Source organism: Loxodonta africana, chromosome 3 (genome assembly GCF_030014295.1).
Source record: "Loxodonta africana isolate mLoxAfr1 chromosome 3, mLoxAfr1.hap2, whole genome shotgun sequence".
Lineage (NCBI taxonomy): Eukaryota > Metazoa > Chordata > Mammalia > Proboscidea > Elephantidae > Loxodonta > Loxodonta africana.
The window spans coordinates 105,509,188-105,522,576 of record NC_087344.1 but is presented as its reverse complement, the minus strand read 5'-3'; the positions used below and the strand labels follow the sequence as shown (position 1 = coordinate 105,522,576).

Here is a 13,389-nt window from a genome sequence, read left to right as displayed (position 1 = left end):
TCCTGTTTTATCTAAAGGTGATTGTAAATCTTTTTTTTTTTTTAAATATGAGTCAGTCAAAAACTTACTTTAATGTAAGCAGTTTGGGGAAATCTTGAATCATCACAACAACCTGTGAAGTTGGTGCTTTAAATATTCCCATTTTATAAAGGAGGCAACAAACTCAGAGAGGTTAAGAAACGTGCATAAGATCACACAGCCAGTGTTAGCCCTGGCATCTGAATCCGGGTTATGGTGAATCTAGGCCTGGGCTTCTAACTGTTTCTGTTCTGGCGGGAACCTTAGAGGTCATCTAATATGAGTCTGTAATTTTTCATCATGCAGGATTTGAACTCAGGTAGCTTATGAGGCTTGTTCAGCACCATGCAGGTATTGGCAGGGCCTCTTTCTGATTGGCAGTTTGTCTTGTTGCCTAGAGGAAGAAGCTGGTGCACAGACAGACACTGTCCTCAAATAACCCTCCCTCACCTGCCCACACGCTCTACCTTTTTACTACAGCATCCCTCCTGGCCTGCCTACTCCTTCCTGGACATCTACCCTTGTGATCTTCTTCCCTCTTGGCCCTTTCCCAGGACAGCTTTACCCTTCCTGTCTTCCTTTTTAACTCTCCATTCCTCAAAACCTGGAGGAGGTTCCAGTCTGCCTGGTCATACCCTACACAAAGCATCGCCCTCTCGCCCTCTCTTCTTGACTCCATAGTTTCCTACTATCTGCCTCTCAGCACCCCCTCCATGTCCTCTTACTTGAGGTTCCCTGTGCGGATGTTTATCTTGCCAACTCTTAATAGACTGTAAGGTTTTGCTGGGCTCAGATTTTTACTGTTACTTTTTGTGTACCCCAACACCCTGAGTCTTGCCCAGGCAGTGTGGTAAACTGAAAGGTCAGTGAAGCTGTTGGCCGAGAAATGTGTTTGAGACCTTGTCAACTGGCCAGTTGACTGTGGGAAAGTCCGTCATTCTGTCTTCTCATCTGTGAAAGGGGGTTGTGAGACTCCTGTGGTTGTAGATGTGAAAGTCTTTGTTAAACTATGAAGTACTGTATAGATGCAAGGTTTATTGTGATGGTGTAAGTGCTTATTCCTAAATATTTTAGGAATGAATGATGTGAAAGCACATATTGTGTAGAGAAGCCACTCCTTCAACCCCCAGGCTTTTGCCACCATGTTTTTGAACCATGGGTCAGGACATGGCTGGCTTCACTGAATCTTATATTCCCTGCTCTTTAATAACACTATGGATGTATTAGTGGTAATTAGGTTTAAAAGAAGAAAAAGTAACAAAGTAACTTGATACAATGTGGCTTTTAGGGAAACACTTACTGACTTTAATTAAGCAAAGTACTGTATTTACTTTTATCTGAAAGATCTTTCAGTGAAGGCAGGCTCTGTGGGAGCAGTGCAGAGAGCCCTGAGCCATCGAATTGGCATTGATTGTTTGATCATCTGTGGAAGTTTATTGTAAATGAAACAGCACTTACGGTTCTGGTGTATTCCTGGAACTGCTGCTATAGTTAGAAGTGAGTTATTTTGTGTGGCAGGAGAGGCTTATAGAAAATTCTGACTTGCTGACAGGAAAAAATAGCCGATTTTGTATGCTTACTGTGTTGTCCTTTGGCTGGCATCCATCAGCCTTGCAGCGTCTTGTGATGCTGCCATCAGAACCGCTACTTCAAGTCTCAGCAAAGCAGTGGGGTACTCGGAGCAAATAGAAGTCATTTCTGTGGCTCTTGTGAATGCGAAGCCACAGGTGATTAGGCAGAAGGAGAAACAAAGCCGCATTCCCTGGCTCTGTGCGCTAGGGCCTCAAATGGCTCCACGTGAGGCAGGCCTGTGCCCGGAGCCACCAGAACGTCCTCTCCACACCTGTGCTGGTGGTGCCAGAGAAGCATGTTGTGGGCTGGGCTGGGCGAGCTGGCTGGGCAAAAATCTCTTTAATGTTCTTTCTGTCTCTGGAGGGAGGGGTTTTGGAGTGAGATCAGCTCTTAGGTAGATGTTAGACTATGAAATGTACTAAAAAGCCAGAGAGGATGGCGGCGGTGGTGTGTGTGGCGGGGATGCATTTTAGAGCTGATGTTTCCCCTCCCCTCGGAAGTCACATGTTTGACTCCTGGCATTCCCACTGATTGGCCTAAAATGTTTTATGCTTTTTTGAGAAATAAGTGCAAGTACCTAGCTCTATGCATAAGCTGCTGAAGGTGCTCAGCGTATGGGTGCTCTCTCTCCCCGACCAGATTTGTATTCCATCAAGCTATAATCTGGTTAACGGAAATTATGACTAAAATGAGTGCTTACTGCGTGCTAAACTCTGTTAGCCCTTTATATGCATGGACTTAATTAACTCATAACAGCCCTGTAAGATAAGTGCTATCTTTATCCCCTTATTTATAGCTGAGGAGCCCTGGTGGTGTAGTGTTTACGTGCTCGGCTACTAACCAAAAGGTTGGTGGTTTGAACCTACCAGCCACTCCACGGGAAAATGATGTGGCAGCCTGCTTCCATAAAGATTTACAGCCTTGGAAACCTTAAGGGGCAGTTCTACTCTATCCTATAGGGTCACTATGAGTCGGAATCGATTAGAGGGCAATGGGATAGTTTACAGCTGAGAACACTGAAGTTTAGGGATGTTAAGTAACTTCCTGAAATAAATAGTAGGTGAGGGAGCCAGAATTCAAACCTCAGTCAGTGTGACTCCAGCCCATGCTCTTGACTGCTCGGCTGTGTCATCTCAGACTTACGAAATGGGACTTTGATTTGTGACTAGGCTTTTGCTCCAAATCCCTATTTATTCTTTTGTTCTTAAAAGTAAGCTCACAGCCCACTTTAGTTCTCTGCCATAAAGGCCACACAGCTGCTTCAGCACTTAACACCTTTCTGAGCATTTTCACATTTACAACAAAAGGGCAGTGCAAATGCTTGGTGATGACTTTTTGATAGATTTTTTTGATCCTTAAACCAACCCATTAGCAGGAGGCTTCCTCTCCTGTTAATGGATGGGCAAACTGAGGCTCAGAGATTAAATGACTTTGCCAAGCTAAAACACTCACTAGTTCTTTATTTATACAGTCAAGAAGAATCCACACACCCTGAATTGCAGTGATTTTTCCATTGCATAATGCTGCTTACCTTGCTAAATCACCCTTCTTTCATTTAACAGCTACTTAACAACTTACTGAGCACCTATTACATACTGAGGCTATAACACCAAACATGAAGAACAAAAATCCCTGCCCTCTTGGAACTTACGTTTTAGTGTTAGGATTCCTCACCACACTAAGACTTAAAAAACTTAGGCCTGCTGAAATAGCTTTTTAAGGTTTAAGGTCATAGTCTTAAAATTTATTCAGGTATTAAACAGCTGGTTTCAGAACATTTTCTAAATTACATATTTTTCTTTGCACATTTTTAGAGTTCATACCTTAATTCATCGTCCCTTTATTTGTGTCTTCTTACTTAAGAAATCAAAAGCTTTGATCCTTTTGTTGTTGTGTGCCGTGGAGTCAATTGCGACTCACAGGACAGAGTAGAACTGCCCCATAGGATTTCCTCAGCTGTAACCTTTACCCCAGAGCAGATCGCCAGGTCTTTTCTCCCAAGAAATGGCTGGTGGTTTGAACTGCCAGCCTTTCAGTTAGCAGTTGAGCTCTTAACTGTTGTGCCCCCAGGGCTCCTTTTATAAGGCATAAAGTAAATTACCACAGGTGTGATGGCTTCTTTCATAAAAATAGTCAGATACCCACAATGTTTTATTTTGATTCTTGTCATTGATTTTAACCATTACCCAGTTTGTTTTTTACCATATAAAACTGACCGTATCCTTTGGCCCAAAACTGTAACATTCTGATGATTGTGACGCAAATGGTTTGCACTTGACTGCTAACCTAAAAGCTGGCAGTTCAAACCCACCTAGTGGTACCGTGGAAGATAGGTCTGGCGATCTTCCTCTAATGTCACAGCCAAGAAAACCCTGTGGAGCAGTTTTACTCTGAAACACATGGGGTCGCCATGAGTTGGAAGTGACTCAATGGCAAGTACAACAACAATTTTTATCTCTTTTTCCCACTATCCCAAATTTAATTTTATGTTCTTATTTTGCACAGATACTAGTATTTCAGAAGATGTCCTTGAAAATTTAAGTTTCCATGTGTTCAGAAATAGAATTCTGGGATTTTACATCCTGGAAAAGATCTGTGATAGCAGTTGCAATTAAGTCTTTGTTCAGACTTGGAGAATTGCGTTTTCTTTCTTTTTTTCTCGTGTTCAGAAAGTATCAGATATACTTGTCTCTTGCATAAGAACTTGATGAACTAAAGAAACTTGAGAATCTGCAAAAAAATTTTTTTTCTGTGTAAAGCAGCATCTACAAGATTGAGCCATGAAATTAAGAGCTTTTCAATTTTTTCCTTTATCCCTAGTATTTTCTTTCAAATCCCTGAAAACTTGTAAGTAAATCAGGGTGTGGAAGAATTCACTACTATCATCAAAAAGCTTTTGATGACTCACCTTTATCCTTCCCATTTTCTAAGCTCCTTTGTATGCACCGGAGTTGGGGATTAAATTCCAGTGAATCATGTTGTTTTTAAAGGGCATTTTGTGGTTCCTCCTCATCTGTTTTTCTAGCATTCAGGGTTTCCCTTTTGTATCTTGTAGTAACAAACTTGAGTTGATTTCTTGGATAGATCCAGAGCATTTATAAACTGATCTTGCGCCTTTTCTACCTGCTCTAAAAATAACATAGCTAGTTCACATTCCCTGGTTTGTTTGGAAAGGAATGTTATTTGAATGAAGCTATTACACAAATACTTTTAACAGTTAAAAAGCACGTGTCATCCTGAGCACAGTTGTCGTTTCATATAAAATGGATCAGTAGTTCTAGGTTTAAAGTGCTTAGAACAGCACTGTATGAGTGCTTTTCATTTCCATCATTAGAATGTCAGTTTAATGAGAGCAGAGATTTTGTTAGTTTGTTGCATATAGCACTCACCCAGTAAATGTTTTTCCTTGATGTTATTGACTCAGCATACAGAAACATCATAGTAATTGCATACATATTGTCTAGAAATTCCGTTGCTAATACAGTTTTCTCAAAATGTTTCATCTCTAGGCTAAATTTCACAAATCTTTGCCATTTTATTTTCTTGTCCAGTAATACTGGAGATCAGTTTGAGGATTAGGCACAGTGTGATTTCAGCATAGTGCTGCTTGCAGTAGACAAAGAATAATGGAAAAACCAAACTCTTCTTAATTACAGGTGATGGTTTTCATAGAATCCTAGTTCTGGGGTAATTTTAGTGATTTTAGTCTGACCCTCAAATCTTACATGAAACGCAAAGAACTGCATGACTATCGAGTTCAAATAACATGTGCTCTGATGGTATATATTAAAAAGCTTTGTAAATGCCAAAAAGGTTTATACTGTAGCCCTTCTGAAAGGAGCCTAGGCGTGGTGTAACTTCTAGGTTACTTCTGCTCCAAACTGCTGAGTCCATGTCTCTTCTCCAAAGTGGGAGGTCCTTCTGGTCAATTTTCATTCATCCTTAGAAGCAGCAGATAGTGAGGTACTGTGAGAAACCCAGGGTAGAAAGACCCCAGACATGCTGCTCGCAAGTACTGCCCACTGATATTGGCTAGTGGTCTTCTGTGCCCAGGGCTCTGTGTGTAGAAGCAGTAGAGGAGAAGGTTTCCCCTTTTATCCAGCTGGAAAGACCAGACTAACAGCCTCTCTCCCTGCTTGTCTAAACTGCTTTCTTCCTATTGACTTTGTTCCCCTACCTCCCTACCTTCCCCCCTCAGCCATTCATTACATCTCAGCTCAATATTCTCTCCTGAGCCCCCAAATTAGTTCACATTCACCCTATTTTATGCTCTCTATTTTTCCTTCATGGCATATTTAGCTCTATATAAAAAAAATGGCACTAGTTTTTTTTTAAGTACTTCTTTCTGTGCATCATAATTTGATTCCCTCTGCCCCATTAACTGTAAGCTCCATGAGTGCAGGGACCATATCTCTCTTGTTCTTTATTGCAGCTTCCTGCTTGAGCTCTGTTCCAGGCACAGAGAATTGCTGAAAAATAGTGTTGACAGCACTAATCTTCTAAATGTGGCATTCGAGGTCCTGCTTCTGAGGCAAAGCAAGACATTAGTATATAGGAACCCTGGTGGTGCAGTGATGTTTGGCGCAGTTGCTGTTTCGATGCAGGGCATGGTTTCTGTTCACGTAATTAAACAATTACATTAGCTTTTAAGAAGCTGAAAGTGTAATGATTTGCTCTTTGAATATTGTCAGAATAGTCCATGTCAGAATAGCCAAGTCAAAGCAGCCGCATCAAAATTCATGCTTGCATCCGCTTCCTGGCCTGCTGTCTTTACTTCTGCTTAAGTCTCACCCACTGCAGATAGCCTTCCCAAACTGGACCTTACCAGAGTTAGTCACCAGTAGGAAGAGGTACAGAAGATGATGTTGTGGTATACTCACTGTAGATTTTAGGTTGCTCTCTGTGGTTTCATGTGGGCCATCTCCCATCTTTGATTGTAAGGCCCCGTGGGGAATGCTGGCCTCCCAGCCACAGTGGTGATCCATCCCCTGCCCTCTCCCCAGGTCCCCTCCAAGGCTCTCATGGAATGCCTGGATTCTGATGAAACATGTTGAATAATGACAAAAAACAATCAGTATTGACTTGGAAGCCACTTTCAAATCACTAAGGGTGGTTGCTTATTTGCCAAAATAATTTGATTCCACTGTTAAAAAAGATAATTTATGAGAAGCAGCAAGGGAAGTTGTTAAAGCAGTACTGAACTTTTTTGTGTGTGGAGGGGTAGCTAGTGGTAAGATTAGGACCAGGCTGATTTAATACTACAGAACTAAGCTGATATTCTTACTTAGTATAAATTAGGCTTTGTGGTGAGGCTGGGGCTTTATTTGCTACCTAAATTTCCAGTAAGAATGGCTTAAAAAATATCTAGTGAACCGAAAGCTTGAGTCAGGCTTATTCCTAGGCCCTCTCCTTTTACCATAGCATATTTTGTTTTACCATTAAAACGAGGACGCGGACAGACTGGGTTGTGAGGAGGGCAATTCTAAAGGAAATGGGAATGTGAAGTAGAAGTGTACATCTTGGGTGTCCTAAGTTACTGTTCACAGCCTCAGGAGAGAGGGTGTTGACAGAAAAGGCACACCGTCCTCAAGCATACTGGACAGGGCGCTTTATGCCAGGAAGTGAAAGTCCCTGGCTTCCTTTCTCAAAGCAGTGAAAATAATATCTTCTTTAATGTTTATACCCTAAGATGCCTCTTTGTCCTCTCAATGTCCTCATCAGTCTTTTTTTTTTGTTGTTGTTGTTCTTTCACCCAAATGCTTTTTCCTGCCTGCTTGCTTATGGTTTGTGCTACTTCCTTAATGAAAGTGTCCTCTTATTTTCTGATGCAATTACCTCTGCAGCTGATTTACTTTCTTATTTTTGTCTTTAGCTCAGCTTTGAACAGACTTTGGAAAGCGGAGAAGAAAATCAAGTCTGCTTTTGGGGGATATCGGACAACCGAATAAATGCAGGTGTGTACATTTGCATATTTTAAAAAAAGAAGGCAAAAGGAAAATGTCTGGCTTTTAAAAAGAATAATTAAATTGTGATCTTGGATTTATTTGTATTATTGCCTTTAATTTTTAAACGTTGGCATTTTTATTTTTGTTCATTTCAAATGTTGTGTGCAAGTTAAAAAAATTTCCAAGAGGTCAAAAACATAGTACAAAGTCAAAGTCAGAGTTCCCTTATAATCTCTCCTAGTCACTGCTGCTAACTATTTATTGTATGTCCTTCTAGAGTTTTACGTGCATGTGCATAACCGAAAGGACCATACTGTGCATGTTCGGCTTTTTTCACTTTGCAGCATATCATGTGTATCCTGCAGTGCTGATTCACTTCGTTTTATGTCAACCCTTTTGACAGCTGCAGAGTATTCCCTTGTGCTTATGTAAATATCTAATGAGTCTTCTCTTGTTGGACATTGTAGGTTGTATTTTTTTATTATTATTGTTTCAAATGGCGCCACACCTTCTGTATATAATTATGTACACTTGCCTGATTATTTAGTTCCTTCAGATTAAATGGTATAACATTGTCATTGAATTCTTTCCTGCCATGTCTGTAAAGAATTTCCAAGCTCGAACTTTATCTTGTATTATGAAGCAGGCTTTTAGCTATTTTTTTTCCTGTCCCTTTTTCAAGGTGGAGTGGGATAGGGTGGGGTAGGGTAGAGATCAGTGCTGGGATACAGAATTCTCTTGCCTGTTGATCCGAATCTCAAGGTAGGCTATGAGCTTAGTTTCTCAGTCTGGCTTCTGAAAGATTCTGGTTTTCAGATTTATTTTGAGATTAAGCAATTAAAATTGACTGCCCCTCAATTTGTAGCAGTGAGGCATACCTGGCCTATGTCCCTCCTTTAATCATCTCACCTTACCAGGGCAGCAGATAGATGGAGCAAATAAATTTGGTGAAGAAAGCTGTGACTCCTGTCCACCTTTATGACTTTTCTTGTTTGGAAGAGTTTCCTTGGATCATTCAACAAATACTGACATTATGTTAGGCTCTGTGCTAGCTACTGGGGATACAAAGATGATTGATATAGTCCTTGTACTTAAGAAACTCACAGCACATGGTGGGGGCAGACAGACACATGAATAAGATGATCATAATGCAGGGTGGTTACTGCCGTGTAGTAAGTTTGCGAGCTCAGAAAAGAGGGCATCTGACTTAAGGGACTGAGTGGAGGTTTGGAGAAGACTACCTGGAGGAGGTAATATCTGAGCTGACTTCTAAAGAGAGTTGAAGTTTGCCATGACAGGGATGAGGTGGGAAGATAGTATTCCTGGTGGAGGAAGCAGCATGAGCAAAATCAGGAAGGCGAGAAGCAGAATGGTGGGGTGCAAGAATGATGGGCAGCTTTGTGGGTTCTAAGCATAAAATAAGAGGCTGGGAGTGGTAGACTCTGAGGCTAGTGAGGTTGGCCTCTGTAATAGAGCTTGGGAAATGGTTTGTAGGTAAATTGGAAGCCAGTGGAGGATTTGATATGTGTTACTGAGACATCAGTTTGGGGGCTAAGTGAAGTTTGGCAGGGTGGGGGGCAGAAAAAAAATAAGAGTCTGGGGTCAAGAAAATTAGCTTGTAGGTCATTAGTATTGAGGCAAGAGGAGGGGAAGAGAGAATGTGTAAGGGCTTTCCCTGGTTCCTGTCCGGCCTTGCCTGAGGCTAAGTTGCTGAGGTTGGTTCTTTGTTCCTAGTTGTCCTTTCTTTTGAGGGACCCTATGTGAGTGGCTTACTTATAAGCTTCTTACCAGTAGGGTCTGGCCTTTCCAAAGCAAGGCTTCCCACCCTTGTATTGTTGCCACAAAGTGCTGTCTGTCCTCCTGCCTACTCACGGGATGGTGAGGATCTGATTGCATTCATTAATTTTCATGTCCTTTCCATGTGGCTTATAAACTTGAAACACTAGTCATTTTGTCAGCACCATTTCTGAGCCAGCCCTGGGCTGGGCTCTGATGACGTGAAGAGAAGTAAGGCATCATTCTTGCCCTCATGGAGCTTGCTGTTCAGTGCGAGAGGCAGACACAAAATCAAAAGACGATGTAATTCATGACATAGGTATAGTCAAAGGTTATCTGATTTCAGTAGAAGTAGCAATATTAGTAACTAAAAACATTGCATCAGAGGTTCCAGAACAGGCCACATTTTTCATCTATAACTTGTATGCAAATAAAGAAAATAAATTTGGGCCACGTCTAAAATTATTCTGATTATTTAGAATATAATCTGACTGTAATTAATTAATTAATTTGAACAATTAATTATTTTCTATGATTTCACCTTTCATGAGCTCTTTCATTGATTTTGGGGGACAGAAGAGACAGAGAGAGGTCCTTATTCAATACTTATTTGTGCTTGCTTATCTTCATAACACCTTTTGCCACTTGAGCTTTTAGCACATAGAATGACTAGAGTCTCATTTTCCTTCCATTACAGTATCTAAACATAAAAGAGGACTGCAATGCCATGGCTTTCTGTGCTAAAATGAGGAGCTCCAAGAAGACAGAGGTGAATCTGGAGGCCCCTGAGCCAGGGGTGGAGGTGATCTTCTATCTGCCTGATAGGGAGCCCCTCCGGCTGAGCAGTGGAGAGTACACGGCAGAGGACCTGTGCATCAAGGCTGCGCAGGAATGCTGTGAGTGCGGGCAACTGCCCAGGGCTCAGGGAGGGCTTCAGTGGTAGACTGTCCCAGAAGCAGATCTGGGGACGTTTCTCCTCTTGTAGCGTGGCTGAGTAGAAAGAGGTGTGGGCTCTGGGAGTCGGGGGTTCCATTCCACCTCTACCACTTTACTTGCACATGACCTTAGGTCAGTGATTTCCCTTTTGACAGTTTCACTCTTCTCATTTGTAGAAAGAAAAAGTCGTGGTTGCCATCAAGTTAATTCTGACAGATGGTGATCCCATGTGTGTCAGAGTGTAGTGGTCCTTAGGGTTTTCAGTGGCTGAGTTTTCGGAAGGAGATTGCCAGGCCTTTCTTTCAAGGTGCCTCTGAGTGAACTTGAACCTTCACCCTTTTGGATAGCAGCCGAGCATGTTAACTGTTTGCACTTCCCAGGTTGCACTACCCAGGGACTCCTCTCCATCTGTAAAGTAGCCTTATTCCTGCTCTGTCACTAATGAGCTGTGGCATCCCAGGGAAAGAGGCTTGACTTCTGTGGAGAACAGGAGTAATATCTGTAAAATAGGGGTAATATCAAGTGATACATAAAGCACCTGGCACAGTTAAAAGCTCAACAAGCGGCATTTCTCACCACTTAAAAATATTGAAAACTTCTTTTGAAAATTTGAATCCATCTTTCTGTTGCTGTGACCTCCCTGCCCCCCAATGGTGAGTTGAAGTGAGAAGCTGAGTTTCACTTTGTGGCTTCATCAAGTTGCCAAGTTGTAAACAGCACAGTCCACTTTTTTGAGAAGTGAGGCTTGTCCTACTAAAATTAGCCTATTACATGCAGAAGGTGGGAAACCAAACTAACACAATAAAGGCCTTTTCATTATCTTTAAATGTGGGGTTATTGGCAGTTTTTGCCTACCTAGTTTAAGTGACAGGTAAAATTGAATCAGAACCTGTCATAAAATCTAATCTACTTAGATTGTGATGATAGTTATACAGCTCTGTAGATATGCTAAAATTAATTGAATTGCACACTTGAAACGGGTGGGTTTATGGTACGTAAATTATATCTCAATAAAGCTGTTTAAAAAAAGATCTAATCATTTATTTTATGATGATGAAATAACTAGCTATGATGCCAGAAAGTCTGATCCATGCTTTGCATATATTATCTTTAATCCTCAGAACAACTCTGTGGGGATAGTACAGTTATTTCAATAATCACCTACCTTATTAGTAGTAGAGCTTGTCTATAAAATCCATCCTCTTACCGATACATGTCTTTCTGTTGAAAAATGTTTTAAATAGTAAAACCAAACTCATTGCCGTAGAGTTCCGACTCATAGCAACCGTATAGGACAGAGTAGAACTGCCCCATGGGGTTTCCAAGGAGCATCTAGTGGATTTGAAGTGCTGACCTTTTGGTTAGTAGTTGAGCTCTTAACCACTGCGCCACCAGGGCTCCTTTTAAATAATAGAGTTGCAATAAAAGGGGAGAAGTAGGTGCTAGAGAGAAGAGCGTGGTAGACCCTTACTGACTAAACACAACATGAAATAAAATTGGCTAAGTTAAAGATTAATAGGGGGAAAATGCAGTAATATTGTGAAGTTTATTTTGGAGAGGTAGCAAAGTATACAAGAAACTGGCTGTAGACAACAGCTTTAAGATTATAATTAGCAAAACCACTAGATGTAAATTGGTGCTTCTAAGTTATATTTTTTAAGGCTCCCTTTTTTTTTTTTTCGTCTTAGCCAAGCTTCTTGTTCTCAGCATATCAGGTATTTGTAGCAAAGATCATTAGTCCAGGATTGTCGGGCTGCAGTTAATGAGGGATCAAGGAACAGCTGCTAAAGAGGATGATAGAGAGCATGTGAGCCCAGCAGTGGACTCAGCACCTGTAACTCTGGGCTCAAGGTCATTCAGTTTGGGAGCATCAGTTTCTAAGTGCAGGCTGTGAAGACTGAGTGGTGTCTCTTCTGTAACTGACTCAGGAGAATGTTGCAGAAGTTTATTAATTTTAAAAACACAAACACAGAATGCCACAGATTCTTGTAGCTTCCACTGTTGTTACATGTAAGGGGGCAGTATTGTTTTCTTCCTGTTTTTCACAAGTATCTGGTAAAATTTTGTTCTTTTAGCTCTAATAGTTTCATCCCCTCAGTAGCTCTATCTTGGTTTGAATCCTAACTCTGCCTGTTACCAGCTGAGTAACCTTGGATGAAATACTGAGCCTCGGAGGCCGCAGTCTCTTCATATGTAAAATGGCAAAAATACTTTTTTAGATGTTAGGAAGATAAAAAGATAATGTATGTAGCATGCTGTAGCCTGATGCCTGATACTTAGCTCTCAGTAAATATTTGGTATTGTTTTTATTGGTATTCAGTACTTTTATGTAAACTGACATCTTTGATCTTTATGTTTATAGATAGTAATATTGTTAGAATCAGATCTATGCTAGAATTATAGACAGTTGCATTATTTCAGATAAGCTCTCCTTCAGATATATATGTATAAGTGTATACTCAAATATAGATATGTAAGGGTATTATAAAGAAAGGCTACATTTTCAAGCCAGTCCATGGAAGTCAGTTTATGAATGAAAAACTATAGTATACCTGACACATAGTTCAAAAAATACTGGATGCAAAATCCAGTTGTCATTGTTCCTAAGGGGAAATGCTGTTTAAAGTTTAGCTCCATCTTTTCTGTGCATGAGGAGGAATATAACGTGAAGGGGTACCTCCCAAATTTCTAGAAAGACACAAGTTGAGGCATTGCAGAAAGGACACCGAGAAGCCAACTTCTTAACTCAGTGTCTGCATGGAGAGACCCCTGCCTAGCTGGACAGGGAAGGTCCCTGTCAATGTAGTGTCACTTCAGATGTCTGACTTGGGAAACAAATGCCAATTATCTCATCTTCTCCCACGTACTTCGGTCATTAAAGTTCCTCATGTCTTAGTTTGGGGCCTGGCAGCACATGAAAATATCAATACTATTCGATCATTGCCAATCACCTGCCCACCCCCAATTGATTATACCAAAAAAACCAAAGCCAGTGCCTTAGGGTCGCTGTTGAGTAGATTCCGACTCAACAGCGACCCTATAGGACAGAGTAGTACTGCCCCATAGAGTTTCCAAGGAGCGCCTGGCAGATACGAACTGCTGCCCATTTGGTTAGCAGCCGTAGCACTTAACCACTATGCCA

The 13,389-nt window shown here is 41.2% G+C and overlaps 1 protein-coding gene across 3 annotated transcripts in view; it reads left to right on the top strand.

The window, feature by feature from the left end:
- Positions 1 to 13,389, top strand: part of JAK1 (Janus kinase 1) — a 149,538-nt gene that overhangs the window by 80,861 nt on the left and 55,288 nt on the right. For all 3 annotated transcript variants that reach the window (XM_064282095.1, XM_064282093.1, XM_064282094.1), the window contains exons 2-3: positions 7,463 to 7,544; positions 10,009 to 10,207. In XM_064282095.1, coding sequence (XP_064138165.1) covers positions 7,539 to 7,544; positions 10,009 to 10,207 — 205 coding nt within the window. In that variant the 5' untranslated portion in view covers positions 7,463 to 7,538. The remainder of the gene's footprint in view (positions 1 to 7,462; positions 7,545 to 10,008; positions 10,208 to 13,389) is intronic.